The sequence below is a fragment of the Antedon mediterranea genome, chromosome 5, assembly GCF_964355755.1.
Source record: "Antedon mediterranea chromosome 5, ecAntMedi1.1, whole genome shotgun sequence".
Taxonomy (NCBI): Eukaryota; Metazoa; Echinodermata; class Crinoidea; order Comatulida; family Antedonidae; genus Antedon; species Antedon mediterranea.
In genome coordinates this window covers 5320046-5344267 of record NC_092674.1, presented here as the reverse complement: position 1 = coordinate 5344267, position 24222 = coordinate 5320046, and the positions used below count along the sequence as shown (strand labels likewise).

Below are 24222 nucleotides of genomic sequence, written 5' to 3'. Positions count from 1 at the left end.
ACATTTTTTTGGTAGTGTGAACAGAGTTTAATTTTTACAGGCGATATCTGATGGCGATTTATGTTTCTTTGTTTTAAAATATATTCAATTTGATTTACAGTTCCTGATTACAAAACCTACGCATTCTAAAGCTTTAAGAAATCCACGTATATATTAAAACATTCAAATAAATGATGCATGTATATTAAAATGTAAATGCTAGATAATATAAGGTACAGTAAAACAATTGTCAATATTGAATGTTGGTCCTCAGACTTAACTGGAAACTGAGGAAATTCGGATTAGGCTGTCCATGGACACACGGAAGCCAGCAGTGCAGTACCTACCTACCAGATCAGCTCGAACCCATGCCTATCACATGCTAGTCCGATATTATCATTACACCATCGCCCTTTGGTATATACAGCACCCGCCGCTATTTCGAGAGGGTCTCTTATTCAGAACGCAACCAGACCCAACATTGGTTAACTTCGATGACCTGACATGGTCTGGTGTTTCAACATAGTATGGCTATATATTTTATGATAATGAAATTCATAATTTTTCAATCAAAGCAACATAAACTGTTTTTGCGGCTTTCGTCCTCCATTTATAGTTATGTGAAATAAGTACAGTATAAAAAAACATCCAGTGTTGATATTAAAGTAAATGGTACATGAGATATTTACATACAATACAAGTTCGTTTTTTACATAGTCATTACAAAAGCTATATATAGGCCTCAGCAGTTACTTCAGCAACTCAGTTTTTTAGGGTTGATAGCCACTGTCTGTGAACAGTTGTCGATCTTGTAAATTCCAACCAATCGATCGGCTAGCTCAAACATGTTGTTCCTCAACGAAATGACAATAAACTGCGCGTTCTTTGTTCTTTCCTGAAATAAATCACAATTTGAATATTGTTTTTAGTTTGTTATTGTGTAGGTTTGGATGGGGAAATCAATATGTAGATATAAAAGTTTGTGGTACCAGGGCCGTAGCCAGCATGAGGCAGATTTCAAGTTTCTCACGACCCACCCTAATCCCCTAGCAGAGATCATCATATTTTATATTAATAAAAAAAATTATATATATAAAATTAATTATATTTAAAGCATCTTTGCCTCATCTGTTTTACCCTCTTGCTACGCCCTTGGGTACACCACATATATACTTCTGAAAAGAACTGTTGAGTTTCTTGACGTTTTGATCAATATACTTTGATCGCCCTCAGGAGTGAGAATGCACTTACTGTAATATAATGACCAACGATTGAAACGTTTTTAAAGTCGAGGGCAGCATCTATCTCGTCCATCACATAAAGTGGGTTTGGTTTGAACTGATGAAGCGCAAACACCAATGATAGCGAACTTAGCGTCTTCTCGCCACCCGACAAGTTGCATATCTGTTTCCAACTCTTCTTTGGAGGGCGAACACTGAAAAATTTCAAATATTTATTGCCTGCTATCCATATTCAGTATAATAATAGAAATCAATATTATTTAATTATTAAAGAGTTAAACAGTTGATCTAAATTGTAGAATAGGCAATGATTTCAGGGATTGTATTTTGTTAATGCATTGATTTTTCTTAGGATGCGTACCCCATTGAATGTCACAATCTTAAGTAATAACCCAATAATGCCAAAATTAAATTTTCTACTAGGCGAATTTCTTCGTGCTAATCGAAAGCGTCAGGTTATACGCACGCATAGACAGGGATTTGGAAGATGGTAACATGACTATGCACGCGTATAAGCTGACGCTTTCGATTCGCACGAACAGATTCATCTAGTGGAAACTCGGCTTAAGGAATGGATCTTGATGCTTAAATAGCTTTCAACAACTCAAATAGCACCCACTCCAAAGACCCCTATAACACTCACCTGAAGACAATTCCTTCTGAGAATGGATCCAAGCTATCAACCAGCTCAAGTTCTGCATCTCCACCTAGTGTGATCATCTGGTACATCTCTTTCAGGTACTCGTTGATGGCGCTGAACCCTTTCATGAACATGTCAAGACGCTGCTTTCGCTTTTCCTCAAGGTCGCGCCGCGCTTTGTTACGGTTTTCAGTAAGTTCATCGTACTCCCCGACTCTCTGAAGGTACGCTTCTTCCTGAAAAGTAATCCAAAATGTCAACAATTAATGAGGTAAAAAAGAAAATGTAAATTCAATTAAATACAGTACTACGCAAAACCTATAATGTTTAGTGAGAAAAGCTTTATAAAAACCCTATTCAACCTCACCCAACAAAGTATCCCCTTAATAGCTGGGCTTGGTCAGTGGTAAAACTAATATTTTCTTCAGTTTCAATTTATTTACCATTTCAAATACTGTACATAAAAGATAAACAACAAATGGATAACCGTAAGAGCAAAGCTCGTTTACCGGTTTGCCATTAGAGCAGTGACATTACAAACAACATGAAGACAGGACAAATGAGCAATACATAACAAGACATGTGAAACCTTAAGCTATGTCAACACTTGTGTTGGCAACCCATTGGACTAACATATATTTTACATGGGAAAGTGCTACCTTTACAAAGGTCTCCCTTGAATAAGTGTTCTAAAACAGTGATGTTGCTTCGAGAAATAAAGTTGTGCGGTTGTCGAGGGAAAAGGGAACAATCTCTGTGTGAGCCACAGGGTTGTCAAAGACCTCTGTGAAAAAGTGGTCAGGTTGAGACTTTTCCAACCGTACAAGTGTCAAATATTAGGGTACCATTACCTTTTTCTTGTACTGCTGTATGGCAGCAAGGTTAGGTTTCATTCCTGTCAACTTTTCTTCCAATACCGTGATCTCAAACTGCACTGCCTCTGCATTTACATCATCCAGTTGTTCTTCTGTTAACTCTTCCAATTTCTCTTCTTCCTCTTGGCCTAACATCTTGTGAAGTGTCAGCTTTTGGATCTATATATTAATCATAAGTAATCATGTATCAATGTAGTAACATGCCAGAACCGAAGCAAAGAGGGGAAGGTGTGTACAGCTCTATCTACACCATCAAACTAGTGACTTACTCAAGTGTGCTTAAATATAGTAGTGATATTCCCAAATATGGTAGTGATATGACATCATCATGTCCATATATAGGCACATCAAAATGTTTTGCCACAGTGTACACAGAGCATTGAGGATGCCAGTGTCAAGATGGGAGGGGTGTGTGAGGGGTGAAAACATGAATTATGGAAATATAAACTAATGAACAGAATAGTATTGGGATAAAATGATGAGTACACAGATGGTATAGGAGCATACAATGATTAATAGGAACTTTTTTTTAAGCTCTAGCTGGACTATCAAACTAGTTTGACAAAAAAGTGTGATGTACGCACTTTTGGTAGTGATATGATGGCATCATGTCCATATATTGGCACATCACATTTTTTACATCAACATAAAGTTTGATAGAGTAGACAGAGCTTAAGAGTGACTAACAATATTATTGATATTGCAGAGTAATCAACAAAACATACCTCTTTCTTCCAGTGTTTCATTTTATGTTGATTCTCTACCAAAAGGTCCACATATTTTTCCAGATCATACTTCACCTCAAGTTCTTTTGCCTTCAACTTATTCTCTTCTTCCTGCAATTTTGCAAGTTCCTCTATAAAAAATAAAATACTTTACAATTCCAAAACAATTAACAATGATAAAATAATGATTTGCAAAAAAAAAAAAAAAAAAGAAACAAAATTAAACTAAAAACTGGTGTTGTGATATTTTGTGATTACGGCCACAAATAAATCTATTTTTGGAATCGGGTGGTACATGTGATTGTGGTAGCTATAAATAAGAATATCTTGGATTTATATAGCGCCTAATGAAACCACTAAGTGCTGTACATAAGTTTAAAGGGATCATAATGTTTGTTTTTAGTTGTAAGCATCTTATTGTTTTGAAGCATTTGGGACTCAAAATATGCACTTCAAATTGATTACTAGCAGAGAACAGAATACGCTGGCAAACCTGGAGCACTGTACACAGGGCTACTAAGAAATTGAGTTTTGTTTATCTTAAAAAAAACAATTCAAAAACAAAATAACATACGCTTGCTGAACTCAAGTGCGTCTTGCATATCTTTCATTCGTTCCTCAACATCACGGAACGCTTGCAAAACACGAGTAGCATCATCCTCCAGACGTTTAAACTCGGCTTCAATTGTCTTCACTGACTGCGAATTCTCTTCCTCCTCCTTTTCCATTGAGCCTATTTTGTCTTCTGCTCTCTTAATATTCCTTAAAATAAAATAAGACACAAAAATACTTATAGCAAAATTGAAGGTTCATTTTGTTGACATGTGAAAAATACATTTATATATTACAAATACATATGTGACAAATATACATTTACATATGTGACAAATATACATTTACATATTGTAATAAATATATATTTACATGTGACAAATATACATTTACATGTGACAAATATACATTTACATGTGACAAATATACATTTACATGTGACAAATATACATTTACATGTGACAAATATACATTTACATGTGACAAATATACATTTACATGTGACAAATATACATTTACATATGTGACAAATATACATTTACATGTGACAAATATACATTTACATATGTGACAAATATACATTTACATATGTGACAAATATACATTTACATATGTGACAAATATACATTTACATATGTGACAAATATACATTTACATATGTGACAAATATACATTTACATGTGACAAATATACATTTACATGTGACAAATATACATTTACATGTGACAAATATACATTTACATGTGACAAATATACATTTACATGTGACAAATATACATTTACATGTGACAAATATATATTTACATGTGACAAATATACATTTACATGTGACAAATATACATTTACATATGTGACAAATATACATTTACATATGTGACAAATAAATTTATATGCGACAATTATATATTAACACATGTGACAAATATATATTAACATGTGACAAATTTATATTAACATATGTGACAAATATATAATTACATATGTGACAAATATACATTTACATCTGTGACAAATGTAAAACACAAACTCTTACTTCTTGGAGTTTTTAATTGCTACTTGAGCCTTAAGAGCAGCATTATTAGCCTCTTCTATCTCCTTGGTAAGTTTGTTTAGTTTTGTTTGTTGTGGCTTTACTTTACTGTTGCCCACCTCCATTATCTTGTCGTGAAGGCTCTTCACCTGATCTTCTACCTTTGCATAGCTGGAATACACTTTATCATAAGCTGCAATGTTTGGAAACAAATCAATATAACTACTGCATTGAAATATTTATACTGTCAAAGACTTAAGTATTTTTTCTTATATCCTTTATATATTTTTATTAATTTGTATAATATAGTTTATTATATATCATAGTTGTTACTTTGGGAGTATGGAACCTGAACTCTTGTTATAGTGATTAGGTTCACTTTTAGGTTCCTGCCTACTCCCTTAGTTTCTGTGTTTTTGTATGTTTGTAACTGGTTTTTGGCAATAAATAATAATAATAATAATAAAGACTGGTCTCCAAGAGGGCACAGTTATGATCAGTAGCTGTCTGAATTAGTACACCAGGGTAATCCTCTACTCGTCTTGACTGTACTAGGTTCTTTAAAGTGCACATGAGCTAGATGTGTACACTTGACCTACAGTTTATAGTCCTTATACGAGAAAACCACCAGAACGATGGAGCCTCAAACTTTTACCAATGTTATGGCTACGTAATTACGGTCCCACTGTCTTAACCACTCGGCCACTCACTCACCTAAACTATATGTCTAGTTCATAAGAAAATTTAAAATAAAACATTTAAAACTTCTAACTAAAGCCGAAGTACAGTCATGTCCAGGGACCACCCTATTAGTCACCAAGGATAGATTTTCGTCATCAGCGCTTCTATGAATGGATGACTTTTGGGAGCAGGAACGCTAGTACACATCACCCAGTACCGTTTTGATTTTGATCATTTAAGAAATTTCCTCATGACGTTTAAGTTTGTGTCAGCACAGAAGGTGCATTTCATAATTAAAAAAAAAAAACATCTTTTATTTGTGCATATTCTGTGATTTTTTAAAAAAAGTATAATTTTTTATCTTACCATCACCAAATTTCTTTGCATTCTTCTCCAAGGTCTGGAAGTCAGTGTTCTTCATAACCTCTGCATTTTCTTTCTCTGCTTCCTTCATCTGCTCTTTCAAAGTTGCTTCATGTTTGGCTTTGAACTAAATGAAACATTACAAAAAAATATGATTACACAACATTGATGCAAAAATATATTTATTTATACTGGGTAACCTCTTCAGTCAATGACTGGTCTCCCAGAGGGCCCAGTTGGTGATCAGTGGCTGTGATGTACTAATACACCAGGGTAACCCCCTACAAAAGTACAAACAGTTTCTTTTGCTCTGCCTATATGAAGGCAATATCTAATACTTGCTTTATCAGATGTGTAATATATAACCCACAAATATTTCTACTCACATCGATGTCCATCATGTGTTTCTTGAGTGTTAGCCTCTTCTGAACTAGAATCTTATCTAGATGGCTAACCTCCTCTTCCAGACATCTCAGCTCTTGTTTGTGTTTCTGAGATTCATTTTTAATGTCTTCCAACTCTTTTTTCATAGAAGCTAACTTCTCAGGAGTGACGTCTGTCACCATCTTGCAACCCATTCTTCCTCTCGATACCTGTTTACCACCACCGCTTAAAGTACCTAATAAGAAGCGAGAGGGTAAAATGCATTGTCAAACAATGCAGGGATTGATGTATTTTGACATACAAAATGGTGAACAGTGAAAACCAGTTCCCCACACACAGGCCTCATTTTAACAGAAGAACTGCAATATGACAATATTCTAAAAATTATTAGTTTGAGGCTTATATTGACAAGTCCAAGCAAACACGCCTACCTGATGTTTCGATAAGTTGCCCTTGTAACGTGACCACACGGTGGCGCTTTGTTCCTTGGAGCCCAATCCTAGTTGCTTGATCAAGATCATTTGCAACTAGTGTGTTACCAATACCATAGAAAAATGCTGTCTTGAAAATGTCATTCTTGGGTTTTATCACATCATATAACCTAGGAACATTCTCTGGTCTAAAATATAATTAATCAATAAATACAAATTTACAAATATGAAAAAAAAAACATGTTTTAGTAAATAAGTTATATCATTATATTAGGACTAAAAGCCAGCTCAGACAGCGCCGTACGACGAAGCATGAACGACCTAAAAATTACGGCCAACACTATTTTAAGATGACTTGTCTCATCGGGATTCAACTCAGACAGCACCGACGAGTGAAGATGATTCGCCAGGCCTCGTTGTACGACGCTGCCTGAGTTGGCCTTAGTATGTGTTTTAACTTTGTTTCATACTTACGTTGTTATTTTGTTGCAAGATGCTTTTTGTAAATGAGCCATCTAAAATATGAAATTAAAATACAACATATATAATGTATATTATTAAAAATACATCTATAAGGTCTATATTGCATTCACGTTATAGGCTCTTTAGACCAACTCACTACATCGACACGAAGGATAAGGTAAACAACTATAAGGATAAAGCTTCGTCTACACTATCAAACTAGTTTGAATAAAAAAAGTGTGATGTGCACAAATATGGTAGTGATATACCCAAATATGGTAGTGATATGACATCATCATGTCTATATTTGAGAACATCACATTTTTTTGTTACATAAAGTTTGGTAGTGTAGACAGAGCTTTAGATTGATGTTCTACCTTTCAGTTACTTTTAACTAATAAGAAATATTAGACAAACGTAAACGACATCATACCTTATCTAAGCCAATGAATGTTGCTCGTCCTACATTATGGTCGCGCAAGAACTTCACACTCATCTCAGCTGTTTCCAAGTTGTCAGCTACAATGTAATCTAATGCTCCACAAGCAGTGGAAATAGCAACATCATATTTCTCGTTTATTGAACCAAGATCACCCTATACACATTTACAAGTAAAAGATAACATTCTTAAGCTCTGTCTACACTATCAAACTGGTTTGACAAAAAAGTGTGTGATGTACCCAAAAATTGTAGTGTTATGACACCATCATAACCATATATGGGAACATCACATCTTTTTGTCACATAAAGTTTGATAGTGTAGACAGAGCTTTATTGTTAAGAGTAATTTGAAGCCAGATTGACAGAAAGCTCACCCTAAATATATGGTGTTCGAGAAAACTTGATATTATAGAATTGAGGTTTGTACATTAACTCTTGCACCATCAATTGAAATCTTTATTTATATAGCGCAAAATTCAGGGCTCCTCTAAGCAATTAACAGAAAATGTAAGAAGCATAACAGGGGAAAAATCCTTTACTAATACATTAAAAAATACAAACATTAGCTTACCAATCTTCCATAGATTCCTGGTATGTTGCCGTTATTCTTCTCCCTCATGAGGGCAGTCAACACCGCTCCTCGGTTATTGAACGATTGCAAAGAATTCTGCGCTTCTCCAACTTTCACCGAGTAGTCTTTGAACTGAAAAATAATCATTATTAATATATTCATACAAAAGTTTTCTGTGATGCCATGTGCCCAAATATGGAAGTGATATGCCCAAATATGGAAGTGATATGCCCAAATATGGAAGTGATATGCCCAAATATGGTAGTGATATAACATCATCATGTCCATATATCCATCACATAAAGTTTGATAGTGTAGACAGAGCTTTAAACATCATGTGATTCTCTACATGACGACTGGTTATGTATACTAATATGGTTTACCTTTTCATACGCTTTAGCATCTGCCTCTCTAGCTTGAGCAAGTTGTCGCTTAGATTCTTCAAGTTGTTTTTCCATCTGTGGAACCTCTACCTCAAGATCTTCAACAGAGCTGCAAGAATAAAATACAATTTGGGAAATAAAACATAATTATTTAAAATAAAATTACCTATTTAAAACAGTTAGATAAGATAGCATCCAGTACAAAAAAAAAAAATGTTTAATCTGGTATTATGAGAGGCGATTTTATAATGAAATTTAGCGAATGAATTACATAAAGCCATTAAACCAACACCAAGCAGGCCACTCTTAGGTAACATTACTTAATGTTGAGAAAAAACAAACCTTTTTCTTTCTTCTAAAACCTTGCTTGCAGTTTCCAAACTGGTCTTTATGTTGTCCAATTTGCCTTTTAAATCGTCCACTTTTTCTTGTTGTATGTGAAGTCTGGAGTCCGCTTCGGATTTACCAGACTTGGCTTTATTTAATCCATCCTGCATTCCAGTCAATTCCTTCTCCTTTTTCTGAAATAAATACATAAATTGAATAAATTGAATCAGTATGCTAAAAATAATACAGTCAGTTACAAGCATTCATTGATTCACTATTCTATTAAAAAGAGCAATAAGAATAATTTGTTTCGTTTATTTTTCCACTCACTTATATAGATAATTTAAACAATCATGAGTATACATATATTAAATGTGGGTGAATGGAGGCCACAGTAAGTTCACTGAACTTTAAGTCTTGAACCCCGTAGGCCTATAAGTATAATAACAATAATTCTAAAGCTCTATCTACACTATCAAGCTAGTTTAACAACCAAAAGTTTGATGTGCCTAAATATGGTAGTGATTAGACATCATCATTTCCATATCACATTTTTTTGTCACTAAAGATTTTGACAGATTTTTACCTCTTTCTCTTCCTGTAAATCTTTCGTTGCTCCCTTCAAGGATTCCATAATTTCACTCATTTTGTCCTCTTCCTTCATTAATTGACTTTCCAGCTTTTCCTTCTTTTCTTTCATCTCATCAATTGTTTGCCCATTTTCTGTGGATCCGCCACGAAGATCCTCCAACTAGAAAAATAATTCAAATAGAGGAATGATTCAACTTTACCATTAACAAAATGGATTACTATATTTGTCTCCACTCTTGCTAACTTAATAATTTAGTCAGTAACCAGGTTTATGTACTTAAATGCAAAGAGCCTTTAGAGCACAAAGTTTTTGAGAACTGAGCATTATTATTATGATTATGACACATCATCAGGACTAGGAGAGCAATTACCGAAACACCAATCATGATTGTGAATTTAAATTCAAATGCACAGTTTAAGAGCCTGTGGAGCACAAATTTGCTGAACTGAGCATTTAGTATGACTTCCCATATATTTTTTCATCAGGACTGGGAGAGTATTTACCAAAACACCAATCATGATTGTGAATTTAAATGCATAGTTTAAAAACCTTTAGAGCACACAAGTTTTGAGAACTGAGCATTATAGTATGACTTTCCATTTATTCTTTCAACAGTACTTACCTTTGTTCTTTCCTTTTCCAAAGCTTTTATTAATTTCTTTTGCTTTTCTTTCGTGTACTTCAAGTCTTCTCTACATTTAAGATCATGTCTTTCAAATTCAGCAAATTCTTCTTTTCTTTTCCTGGCTTCTTCTGATAATTTTTCATATTTCCTTTATTTAAAAAATTAAGAAATTCATTATTTACCATTCAAGCAAAGGGTAACCAGACCTGAGTACACTGTTAGGCCATTCCAATACCATTTCTGGTTGAAATTAGTTCACTAGGTTAAAAAGTGTAGAGATAGAGAATAACTAGCATTGTATCTAGCGAGTCAAATGGTCAAGCAGTTAAGGGTGGCCAGTTACCGTAACTAAAAAGTCAACAATATCAGCATGGGTTCGAGGCCGACTCGCTCCTAGTTCTGGTGGTGGAACAAGTCTTCTCGGATAAGGACTATAAACCGTAGGTCCAGTGTACACAGTTATAACCTGTGTGCACTTTAAAGAACCCAGTTCATCAATGAATCGAGACGAGTAGCAGGGTTATCCCAGTGAACAGGTTCACAAAATAGCCACTGTATCAGGGGGATTACCACCTATCTAATAGGATATTGATTAATTTACTATTGGTAATCCTTGGCCTAAAGACATAAAATACATATAAATATATATATAAGATATAACTAAATAAATAAACTAAAATGTTGACTTACTTAAATAGTTTCTTATGATCTTTTCCTTTGATTGCATTGTCATCTGTCAGTTGTTTCAGGTTGTCTTGTATTTTTTTCATATTTTCATCTACTTCAGTCTTCTTAGTTTCAACTTCCTTACATACTTCTGTACAATCATGTCTAGAAAAAAAATATGTATATCTCTCTATGATTTATGCTCACTATGGTATATCCTCTGGTATAATCCCACCCACTTAAAACACAAAATTGGGCCGACTTTGTGGGTTGGGACTATACCCGGGGGAAAAAAATGATTGGTAAGCATTTCTTGTAAAAACTCATCTGAACTGGTTAGAGAAAGGCATACATCCAGACCAAAATTCAATACTGGGACTATATCCGGGGATATGCCTGTTTGTGAAATCAGATGTAAAATAGTAGTAGTAGGATAGGGGTAGGATTAAACCAGACGTGGGATTATACCCAAGGATATACAGTATCACCTGCAGTACTGTCAATGACAAAGACGACTTACATATATCTTTGGAAAAGTTTATTTTTCTTATGAGTAATCTCATTCTCACTGCGTAAGAACTCCTCGGCTTCTTTCATCGGTTCTTCTAACTGGTTCATTTCGGTTTCGACTGCTTTCACTCGACTCAACTAAAATAAACAAATATTTATTTGATGGTGAAATTAAGGCATTCACTGTCTCTAACTGTAGCATAGGTATTTCTACATTTGAATGGTTGATAATATGTTTTATCATTCACTTTGAACCTAAAGCTATGTTTACACTATCAAACTAGTTTACAAAAGAAGTGTGGTGTGGCCAAATATGGTAGTGATATGCCAAAATATGGCAGTGAACATCATCATGTCCATATATGTCACATAAAGTTTGATAGTGTAGACAGAGCTTAATAAACCGATTTTCCAATTTGTTGGAACACATTTTTGGAATATTCAGGTATAGTATATTCTTTAGGCCTCTCCTATTCCTGATTTTGTTTGAACATAACACGCTCACCTTCTCTCCTCTCTCTTCATTGAGTTCCTCAACCTTCTTGCTGAGTTCTTCAATAGGTTCCTTATGAACATTACTGCCAATGATGTCCTCCAGATACTCTAGCATGCCCTCTTCATGGTCTGTCAATGCCTTAGGTTTCATCAATGATATCTGTTCAACCTCGCCCTACAAAAAAGGCATTCACAATTTTTAGCCTGTTTCTCTTCTTTTTATTCCCAATACTCTAAAGCTCTGTCTACACTATCAATCTATTTTGACAACAAAAGTGTGATGTGCCCAAATATGGTAGTGATATGACATCAACATGTCACATCACATTTTGTTGTCACATCAAGTTTGATAGTGTAGACAGGGCTTAAAGGTTACAGTAACTACTGCATGTTGAACGGGAACAAAAGGAATGTATTCTTGGTAAAAATATTATGCACTTTTCTTCTAAAATTATTCCCATCTGAGCAGGTAACAACATTTTCTGGCCTGTCCCAGTAAAGTTGTTCATTGTTACTAATTAGTGTCTTAGCAAGTTTCAAAACATGAAATTAATATATTAAGTTCTGTCTACACTATCAAACTACTTTGACAAAAAAAGTGTGATATACCCAAATTTGGTAGTGATATTCCTAAATATGATATGACATCATCATGCCCATCTGTCACATAATCATAATCATCACACTTTGTTGTCACATAAAGTTTGATAGTGTAGACAAGGCTTTAGAACTTACTTGTAAGATTAGAAACCTGTTGTGATCTAAGTCAACTCCACTTTCTCGTAACTTAACGGACACTTCCTTAAACTGCACCCGTTTACCGTCAAGATGATACTGACTGGTGCTGTCTTTGAATGCGGTACGAGAGACAATGAACTGAGATCCTGGCACGATATTGTATTCATCTTCACCAGGCTAAAGATATAAATAATAAAAATCTTAATAGTGAACTTTGATCTGCAAAAACCAAAGGCTAACGATCAACCTAGGTCAGGTCAATCAACGTGTTGCCGGTCGTCTAGACTAGACACCGTCAAACCTGCGTCGAGGTGAGGAGTGAGGACACACATCCAAATTTGCGCACAGTGAAGTAACATGACATAGTTTTGTCATCGCAAAACGAAAGCTCCCCAATATACTGCAATGTGTAAGACAAAATCCCAAATAAAAACACAAAATTAAGACTAAATTTCATGTCAGAAACCATCCACAATCCAAAAATCCTAATCTAGAATAAAGAGAGACTCAGCTATTCAACACTATAAATATTTATGAGAAATATGAAAAGAAAATTAAGAAATATTCTGATTTAAAATTGCAAAAGATACCACAACTCGAAAACACGTTCTTTCTCTCCTGCGCCCTCAATCCATCTAGATTGGATATAAGTGGTGGCTGTAGACAGCACTGAGAAACACCACTTGTGTAAACAAGGCTACTGATGCTACTAGCCGAATGTAGCAAAACCGTAAGACTATTTTTTATAGTTTACCCTAATGAAAAAAATACAAAGATATGAACTATAGTCTACACTATCAAACTTTTTGTGACAAAAAAGTGTGATTTGCCAAAATACGGACATGATGATGTCATGTCACTACCATATTTAGGCACATCACAGATTTCTTTGTCAAACTAGTTTGACAGTGTAGACAGACCTTTAACTTACACCAAAGTCTACAATCTTCTGGAAGTGGACAGCGACTGTGCAACTATTAAGATTGGGAAACTTATCAGATTTGTGGATTAACACAGATATTTTCTTTGATCTGATTTTCGCTGCACGGTAACCAAACACAAACAACATTGCATCTATGACGTTGGATTTGCCACTTCCATTTGGACCAACTATGCACGAGAAACTCTAAAAAAATAAATGTGATTTTTAAAGATGGTACAAACAACATAAAATATCTTTTTAAATAACTATTACAATGGCATCAGAGTGTGTATGTTTTGTGCATAGTTTATGAACTTATATATAATTTTTATTTTTTTTAACTGGTGGTCACGACTTAAAGTTGTCCGCAACTTATTTGACCTCCATCCGCACATTTTTGATGTTTTTCTTGTTTATTGTAATTTTCTTTTTGCAATTTGTAATTTTTATCTTTTATTTTAAAATGTGTGGAGAAACTAATAAAACAAACAAACAAAATCACCAATTAATTTGTTAGAACCTTACAAAGGAAATAGCAATATTGGTCAGAGTGATATCAGTTTTCTACAATCCACCAGACGGGTGTAGTAAATTTTTTATTTGCATTTAATGCATAATATTATATTATACCTGTAAATGTATTTATTTTGTACTGGGAAATAAAGTAAAAAAGTAAAGTAAAATTTAATCATTTATATAAAAATATCAAGGAATTTGATTATATTATTTAGTATTAATAATTATATATTTTGTAACTATATAAATAAAGTTTTCTAACAGTAATAGAACACAAAATCAGATAAAAATCAATACTTTATGGAATGGTCCTAGGACAACTTTGCCAGCATATGATTTGAAATTGTCATTTTCAATCTTTGTTATCATGAGTCGTGGTGTAGCACTATTTGTTAATGGTGGCGAGTCCTCCATAGGAACATCAGTTGTTCCTTCACCATCACCATTTATCTCCATCGTGAGCTGAAACACAGAATATGCCTATGAAGGAGAAATATATTATAAAACCATGGAGTAAAGAATTTTACTCCATGATAAAACAAAATATTGTTAAAAATAAAGATATAGGATAGGGTAGGCCTACCTCTAGTTAGGGTTAGGCTAGGCCTGCCTAATAAAAATGTGCAAAATTAATATAAATCGTTCAAATGCATACTGTTTAAATTTAAATCTATTATTGTTTAGAATAGTAGCTTTGATCTAGAAATTACTATTAAGGGCAGAGTGAGGGAGGGGGGGGGGGGAGCAGAAAATGGGCCCAATCGTCTTGGTACCAACAACAGCAGCCGAGGAAGACAATACACCGTCTGTCTCATCACTTCAGTCGATCGTCGTGTCATCCATCCGTGGATAAGGCCTAGGCCTAGTCCTACATACGCAAACATGTCTTTTAACATCAATAAACTATTACGGATCTATATTTACTAAAGGCTATAATAATAAAGAATTATAAATAATCTAATTAACTGAACAGTTGAAGCACGAAGCTTACCAAAATCAGTGAAAAAACAAGACGAACTTTTTCAAAATAAACGTAAAAAAGGCGCTACAAAAAATCCGCCAGTGTCAGGCTGTTATTTTGATTGGACAAGGGTTTTAGTCTTTTAATTATTATTAAATAAATCTAAAAAAGCAGTAATATATGTTTCTGACTACACAATTGAATTAAAATAAAATAAATAAAAATAAAAATATTTAAACAATTTGTTTAGTATAAAATAAGTATTTGAATACTATGGTATATGTTTATTCAAAAAAATATTAAATATTTTGAAATTGGCAAATAATAGCAGCCGGGTCGCCGACACGGGTCATTGCACAGTCACAAAACATGGAAAACAGTTTGTGTATAGAAAATTGTTCTCATTCAAAGCTTTGCAAACAATATATATATAAAAGATATTTACATTTCCCAGACGTTTAAGTACAGTTACATAAAAGGCGAGGTTTTTGAAACCATTTTAAAATGGTTGCATCGTCGACTGTAAGCATGTGTATGAAACGTTTTAAATATGTCTTGTTCACAGGATTGCTGTCTGCTATCATCATAGGTAGGCATACTTTACTTACTATAAAACTATAAGTATTATTGATCAGTTTGTGTATTACCATAGAGATATGTTATTACGGTATGTTTTATCCTAAAATACCAATATTTTTTAAAGATCTTGTTTATTTATCTATATACTAGCTAAGACTACTTTTTTAATTGGTTCATGTGGCACTAATTTAAAGAAATCCCTACTTGTATTCTGTTGCACCGAATACTATTGTTTATTAAAGACCCCTTCCCTGCAATTTTAAGCGTTTTTTGGAAAATAATACATATATATCACTTTAAAAACATTAAACCATGTCATTCCTTGTCTTAAATGTACGTTTTATGGTAAATTATGATAAAAAGTGAGAAACAATGCACTACCTAAGTAGCTCGCGGCAATCGACCTCTCGTGGACGGTCTTAGGCCTAGCCTAGCTAGGCTTAGTTTTGTAGGCCTAGCTGGTAAACATCGGTAACGTACGAACATCGTACGCTACCTATATACCTAGCCTGACGTTGTATAGTTGCTGCATTAATTGTCTTTCTATTTTTGCCAGACTCCGTTGATACAAATTGGGGAAAACCCGGTATTTTCGCTGAAAAGTTAGGAGTCTTCCATTTGTTTTGGCCTCACGATCGATCGAAAAGTGGGCGAATTACAGGTGAAAAACAAAAATATCAATCCGCGCGCAATGCATTTTGGGATTTATAGCAGGCCGCTATAATTATTAGAATCGACTTATTTTTCACATTTTTAACCGTTTAAAGACGAAAAAAGTTATCGCAATAGGATCATATAGTATTATTTTTACATTAAATATAGTTTGTGATCTTAAATTAGATCTAAAAAACGTAGAGAATGGGGCTTTAAATTATAGGTTTTTAATGAATTTTAATATTTTTCTAATTTATTCTACATGTATGCATTTTAACTTTTTTTAATCTGTTTGAAACTTTTAACTTTTATGATTACTCTTGTATCTTTATATTTGAATGTCGTTTGTATATTTTTGTATTGTTTTTAAGTTGGCCTCTTTACTTCAAGTCAGCTGTGTTAGAGCTAACCTTGTAAAAAAAAGTTGAATAAATAAATAAATAAATAGGTATTTTATATTTGCCAGTGAAAAAAGAATTACCACTCTGAAAATACATGAACAAATAATGAATGATTATCTAATTAAACGAAATGAATAAAGATCCCCAAATTGAGGTTGTATTTATAAATCTAAATAAATGATATTATAATCATGATTTAAACAAAATTTCAGACCAAAAGTATCTTTTTATTCTGTATTAATTTCTGGAGGAACAATAATTAATAAATCATATATATACATGTTCATACGTTTATAGTTATACTGGTAAGGATAGCCTTGTAAGTTAGTCTTAAATTGAATTATGTGGTTTAAACCACTAATACTCTTTTGTAATTTGTATAGTATCACACACTATGTACTCAATTGTATATTGAATGAATATCCCTTACTACGGTTGAATGCTTGTGTTGTATTCATACAGCACAAGAATATATAGTATTTAAGTTGTAGATGTGTACAGTACATATCCAGTGTGTGCTACTAAAACCAGTGTTTATTCATTAGCAAAAACATGGATTTAAATCGTATATTTCGGTTTGTTGGACTGATCATATTGATTTTCGATAATATAAATGCCATGTCAATGTGTGAGCGTCTCGAGACTTGTGAAGAATCTAAAACGGACGCGAATGACGATGAACCGCAAACTTGCGATCCTACAGACGATTGTTTAAAAGAATCGGGTAACAACAATAAATATTAGAGTTAATATCACATGTTATTGTTTTGTAGTACAAAATGTACTGTACAGTATATTATTCCATAGAAATATTATATAATATTCTAATTGGCTGGCTTACATGGTTTATTTGATATACAACAAAATTCTGTGAATAAATCACTATTATATTTTAATATGTAAATTTAAGAATATCTTAAAATGCGATTTAAATTAGTGGAATCAATTATATATTTTGCTTGTGTTAATTTATTGTAATTAATGTTATTTTCAAAAGATTTAAACAATAGGATATAATAATTAAAATATGTTTCAGATTTGATTACCAGTAATATAAATTATAATTTAATATATTGAACGATTGAAAGAATTACTGCAACTTTAAATTTACATAATAATTTAATTCATAAATTAAACATTTTTTTTTGCTTAATTAAATTTAATGGGTAGTTGTTGTAGCTAGAATTTTGATAAAAAATAATCATTATATCGCTGGTACTTGTAGAGAGTAAAATATACTTTTTTTTCAGCTTTTTTAAGGAAGAAAGGTAAGTTTGTTTTTAATAAATAATAGGAAATCCAGAATTAATTTTTTTTTAAAGAAAAATAAATGCTACAAAAACGAGGAATGTTTTGACTATCATGGGGTCATTCTCACTCCTTCCGTAGCATTATTCTTTTTTTGTTATGTATTTTGTTTTCTTTTACTTTTAAATTTGATTTGAAGTTCTCAAATAAAGTATATTAATCCATTAGAATGCCTGCCAAATTATCATGTACCGAAGTTTTCTAAGCAGTTACCTTGATGTAGCATAGTAGATTCAAAGTGATGGTGGTGAGGTCTCAGCTTTCTGATAACCCACACCCCTTCCCCTTTCCCATTTCAAAATCTTGGACCTGCCACTGAAGAGTGCTATTTGAATTAATTCAATACACTCATCTTATTATATATTTATTGAATCACAGCAGGTTTGTTATTTTTGTGACCAAATAAGGTCATATCAATATTGTTTTCAAAAGCTAAATTGTTTTTACTTTTTTCTTTGTTTAGCAGTTCTGTTTTAGTTTGGTTTCAATTATAGCAATTGTATAGCAGAATGTTAAACATATTGTAATTAATGTGTTTTGATTGGTATTAATTGCTTTTTCTGTTTCTTACACTAATAGTACTGTAGTTATTTCCTTTTATATTTCTTTCCAGGCGTGTGTTGTGGAGTTGGCAAAACAGGAGTATCTTCCAGGTAAGATTCAAATATAGTTTTTTAAACACTTAAGACCAATTTACACAGACGAGTGGTGGATATAGATCTACCGTATGTAATTCCTTATGACTATTTACAGAAAATGCAGAGCCGACGGGTGGTTTCTGCTCATAGTAGATACATATTCTATGTGAGACAAGCTATGCGATTTTCTGCTTACTGTTACCACTTGTCTGTGTAAATTGTCCTTAATCCAGTTAATCTCATAAATAATATAAATAATGGGTTGTAATTACACTAATCCTAAAAAAAATTAACATTTGTTGCTTAATCTCATAATATCTACAATAAATGATAACATACATTACAAAGACGTTGGATTACTGATCGTGAGATCGTGGTCCAAATCCAACTTTCACCGCATTGCTTATATCCTTATGCAAGACACTTTACTTCAATTTGCCTCTCTCCACCCAGGTGTATAAATGGGTACCCGATTAGATCAAGACACAACTTTGCGCTGATTACTAGCTGCATTATTATGGGAGTATGTTTCCATACGTGTTTGATCCAAAAAATGACCGTGGTAATAATGTGCAGTGCGCATTGAGAGCTTGCTAAGCTTATATGCGCTCTATAGCAATGAACTAGGCCTATTATTATTTTGTTTAATTTGCAGAGAAAGAGGGATGGATGATTCAGATATTGAACAAGAAATAAGAAAGGTATGATTTTTAAAAATATTTTACAAAATATTATATCTTGTGTAATATGCTAATCATAACTCTTAGTAAATGTGATATTAGGAACTTAAATGTTATAGAATATATTTAAGATCTATTATAATTTTTACAGATTGTTCAGCCACTGGTTGACAAGATCAAAGAAATGGAAAATAAGTAAGTAACACAGAGATCAGAGAGACACTAGAGCGACTCAGGCATAAGCCCATCCCAGTATATAACCCCACCCCATTGTCATGAAAACAATCTATATATTAAAGCATAGACAAACCCATTACATTTTAGCTTATCCTAATAAACTAGGAGCAGATCCAGTGAGGTAGCACTTTGGACGCACACTCCATTTGACAGCTACAATGACTATTTACATAATCATTTTAGTGTTCCCACATTTAAACAATCCTGCATTCGCACTGTAGTAAACTTGTAATAAGATTTTGAATTGTTCTCTTAGAACTACTCGAAAATATCCAGAAGTGAAGTTCCTTACAGAAAAAGATCGCAAACGAATACTGGTGAGTAGTTGAATATGTTGAAGGCACACTTTGTTTAATCAATGATTTTATGTCTCCTTAATTTGTGTTGAGTGTTTTATGTAATTATTAGAGTATTCTCTGTATTCATTTTTAACCTGTTAGATTACTGGTGGGTCAGGATTTGTTGGCTCTCATCTAGTTGATCGGTTAATGATGGAGGGACATGAGGTGACCGTCGCTGATAACTTCTTCACTGGGCGTAAACGTAATGTTGAGCATTGGTTGGGACACAATAATTTTGAGCTAATTAACCATGACATTGTGGAACCGCTGTTAATAGAAGGTATTGTCATTAATTTTCAATCACTGTCTTAACATACTTGGCCACTCGAATGTTATACTATGTGTATAGAGCGATCTTTTTTCATTTTTAGTGAGTGGCCAAGCGGTTAAAGGCCAATTAATGGTAATCAAAATATAGAATTTATGTTATTCCTTATGACCATTTACACAAAGCGCTGAGCGGACAGACGGTTTGCACTCGGGATAGATACAGATTCTACGCGAGACAAGCTACACGGTTTTCCGCTTACCGTTACCGCTCGTATGTGTAAATTGGCGTTTCGACAGTGGGTTTAAACCACCTAGTACCATCAAGACGAGTAGGGGTTACGTCAGTGTACTAGTTTACATATAGACACTGTCCTGGACAGATGGAGGAGTGTTAGAGTTGGCATCAGTGACCCTGTGAGAAGCATATAGTTGAAAAGTGTTGCATCTTAGTCCACAGAACCATGAGCACTGATATTTAAAATAGCATTATACAAACGTAATTATTTATTATTTGTTACAGTTGACCAGATCTACCATCTTGCATCTCCAGCATCTCCACCTCACTACATGTATAATCCTATTAAAACTATCAAGACTAACTCAATGGGAACGTTGAACATGCTAGGCCTGGCAAAGCGTGTCAAGGCTAGGCTACTGCTCGCATCAACATCTGAAGTCTATGGAGGTAATAGATTGGCAGTAGTAGTAGTATAAAAATCTGTCTACACAATCAAACTAGTTTTACCAAAAAAGTTTGATGTGCCCAAATATGGTAGTGATATGCCCAAATTTGGTAGTGATATGCCCTAATTTGGTAGTGATATGACATCATCATGTCCATATATGGGCACATCACATTTTACACTTAATGTTTGATAGTGTAGACAGAGCTTAAGTGAAATCTTAATGCAGTTTGAGAGTTAAAAAAATATTTACCAATACTGTATTAAAATATACTTTAGCAAAGAATGAATTTGTTGTTATTTCAAATGCACACAGATCCAGAGCAACATCCACAAACAGAGGAATATTGGGGTCATGTAAATCCGATTGGACCAAGGGCATGTTATGATGAGGGCAAGCGAGTAGCTGAAACGATGTGTTACGCTTACGCAAAACAGGTTTGATTAATTTCATTTCCATTTTTATAATTGATTTACTAAGTTATTGATATTAAAAATACATATATTCAGGTCCAGCATGAGGCAGACAAGGTTGAGCGACTTTTCTGAAATTTTCGATTTTCACCACCCACCCAATTCCCCAGCATAGATCATCATATTTTATATAGATAATTATATTTAAAACATCTTTGCCTCGTCTGTTTTTATCCTTTCGCTACAGCCTTGATATTTTATTAAAAAATACATTATCAAAATATTTTTTATCTATTCTGCCACATAAAGGAAAATGTTGAAGTAAGAGTTGCCAGAATATTTAACACATTTGGCCCACGTATGCACATGGCTGATGGGCGTGTTGTCAGTAACTTCATTATGCAGGCACTGCAAGGTGACCCCATCACCATATATGGAACGGGAACACAGACACGCTCATTTCAATATGTAACGTAAGTTGTTATATGTCGTAAGCTCTGTCTACACTATCAAACTTTATGTGACAAAAAAATGTGATGTGCCCATATATTGTATGGACATGATGATGTCATATCACTACCATATTTGGGCATATCACTACTATTTTTGGGCACATCACACTAGTTTGATAGTTTATAAAAAGCTTTAAAGAAATTAAAACTGAATGCTGAATAGACCATTTCGTTTTATGATTTTATCTAACTTTTAATTATTAAATTTCATTTTTATAGAGATTTAGTTGATGGACTTATAAAATTAATGAATAGTGAAGTTTCAAGTCCTGTAAATATAGTAAGTATATATACATTTATTGCACAACTTCCTAAGGTCACTATTTTGGAAAGCTTGCCTTGACAATATTTTTCAATAATAGTGCCCTGAATAGTCTAGCAATAGTCTAGCAATAGTCTACATATACAGTGCAATTAATAGTTATAAATTATGTTAATTGTTATAAATTATGTTTAAAAGGTTTTACTTTTTTTTCAGGGAAATCCAGATGAACACACCATTTTGGAATTTGCTAAAATAATTAAAACTTTCGTTGGTTAGTAATTGTTATGATGACCCTCACCAATACACCTTCAATTCTAGGCATAAAATTAGATATCAATCTTTATTACTGAAAATTATATTGAAAGATTCTATAGATATCCTAAATCAATTTCGTACCATTTAAAGTTTCTTTACTTTTACGAGATTTTTATATTATTTTCTATCAGGAGGATCTAGTGAGATAGTACATAAAGAAGCGGCAGAAGATGACCCCAAGAAAAGGAAACCAGATATCAGCAAAGCCAAGAAGCTATTGGGCTGGGAACCACAGGTCAGTATATATCAACTACCTTCCTATCCTCTTCGGGCCCTTTAGCCCATAAAGCTGCAAGGTTACTCTGCCAATGCACCCAGACCCTGGCAACAGGTTTGGCTTGGTTCCATGATTTCCATCCCAGCTCTCTCTTTTTCTCTTTTCTCCATGTTGTTTTTGAACGTCCAACTTTTATCCTATCTTCTGGAGACCATGTTAAAGCTGTCATACAATTGCAGCTATTCCTCCATTCGTAACTCATGTCCAATCCATTTCCATCACATCACCTTCACTTTGCTTATTCTTTTGATATATATCAACAAATGGGGGGGGTCATTTATTTTAAGAAGATAAATGTGCTAGTTAATGCTTATGACAAGTGGGGGTAATTTATTTAATCCTTCTAGCCCTCATGACAACCGACATTAATGTTGGACTTGCATGTTTTTTCTTCTGTCTTCTAGGTACCGCTTGAAGAGGGGATCTCAAAAACAGTGGCATATTTCCGAACCGAACTTAAACACAGTGAAAAGATGTGGCAGCCAAAGTTTTTACGAGATGCTCACAAGTAGAACATTAAATTGATGATATTTATTCACATCAATATTTATTGATATCAATTTATTGATATCAATATTTATTGATATCAATATTTATTGATATCAATATTTATTGATATCAATATTTATTGATATCAATATTTATTGATATAAGAATTTATTGATATCGGTATTTATTGATATCAACATTTATTTTCATCAATATTTATTGATATCAACATTATTTTTTTATGAATATTTATTGATTTCAACATTTTGTTTTTATCAATATTTATTGATATCAGTGTTTATTGATATCAACATTTATTTTTTATCAATATTTTTTGATATTAACATTTATTTTTATATCAATATTTATTGGTATCACAATTTATTGATATCAATAATTGGTGATATCAGAATTTATTTTATATCAATATTATTGTGAAAATGGATGGTTTGAAGAGAAAGGTGGGAATATGGTTAGAGAGAAAAGAGGAAGGAATTAGCACAAAATATAGTACTGAGGATTTAAGAATTAATATATGATCATGGGGAGGGGGTGGTGATGTCCTTAGAATGTGACATTTGTGGATAGGTAATGGTTCTTATTGATATATTTAATGGAGCTGTTTGCACATGTTAACCATCCATTAGTACATCCTCTCCCCTAAATAAGAAATAGGTCAAAGGTTAAAATGGAAACATCTATTGTTAATACTGACCTAACAATCTTATCATTCCACTGTAATGGTGCTCTCTCTGCAAAAATATATTACAGAATATTAGGAAAAACATTACTAATTTATAGTGATTTAAGAGATATTTTTTTAAACATCCTTATAATAGTAGCTGTAGAAATTTGATTTTATATGTATTTTGTATTTCAAAAACCGAATCAACTATGAATATATTTTAATCCCCGTTGATGGAAAACTATTTATATTCATCACACTTGATTATTATTATTATTTTGTATGTACAGTACTGTATGTTTAAATTGCAGTAAACATGAATATATTACCTTGTAGGAACATTGTTTATAGCTAACTGACATTA

At 33.2% G+C, this 24222-nt stretch overlaps 2 protein-coding genes across 2 annotated transcripts; one reads left to right on the top strand and one right to left on the bottom strand.

The window, feature by feature from the left end:
* Nucleotides 1-629: 629 nt before the first annotated feature.
* On the bottom strand, nucleotides 630-15167 carry LOC140049285 (structural maintenance of chromosomes protein 4-like). The gene is made up of 24 exons (XM_072094130.1): nucleotides 15141-15167; nucleotides 14447-14629; nucleotides 13643-13837; nucleotides 12709-12888; nucleotides 11984-12148; nucleotides 11489-11616; nucleotides 10993-11133; nucleotides 10300-10450; nucleotides 9672-9836; nucleotides 9101-9279; nucleotides 8759-8867; nucleotides 8376-8507; nucleotides 7797-7958; nucleotides 7376-7416; nucleotides 6902-7089; nucleotides 6473-6705; nucleotides 6090-6213; nucleotides 5046-5235; nucleotides 4035-4222; nucleotides 3461-3591; nucleotides 2712-2894; nucleotides 1864-2096; nucleotides 1231-1414; nucleotides 630-874 (listed from the first exon to the last, which is right to left on the bottom strand). The coding sequence occupies exons 2-24, from the start codon at nucleotides 14603-14605 to the stop codon at nucleotides 734-736; spliced, it is 3702 nt and encodes a 1233-aa protein (XP_071950231.1). The 5' UTR covers nucleotides 14606-14629; nucleotides 15141-15167; the 3' UTR covers nucleotides 630-733.
* Nucleotides 15168-15467: 300 nt separating this feature from the next.
* LOC140048666 (UDP-glucuronic acid decarboxylase 1-like) lies at nucleotides 15468-23343 on the top strand. Its single transcript, XM_072093437.1, has 13 exons — nucleotides 15468-15699; nucleotides 18666-18705; nucleotides 19346-19391; nucleotides 19522-19565; nucleotides 19864-19924; nucleotides 20048-20228; nucleotides 20739-20903; nucleotides 21218-21339; nucleotides 21625-21788; nucleotides 22047-22107; nucleotides 22306-22363; nucleotides 22539-22642; nucleotides 23089-23343. Exons 1-13 carry the CDS (start codon nucleotides 15615-15617, stop codon nucleotides 23194-23196), a joined length of 1239 nt encoding a protein of 412 aa, XP_071949538.1. The 5' UTR covers nucleotides 15468-15614; the 3' UTR covers nucleotides 23197-23343.
* The last annotated feature ends 879 nt before the right edge of the window (nucleotides 23344-24222 follow it).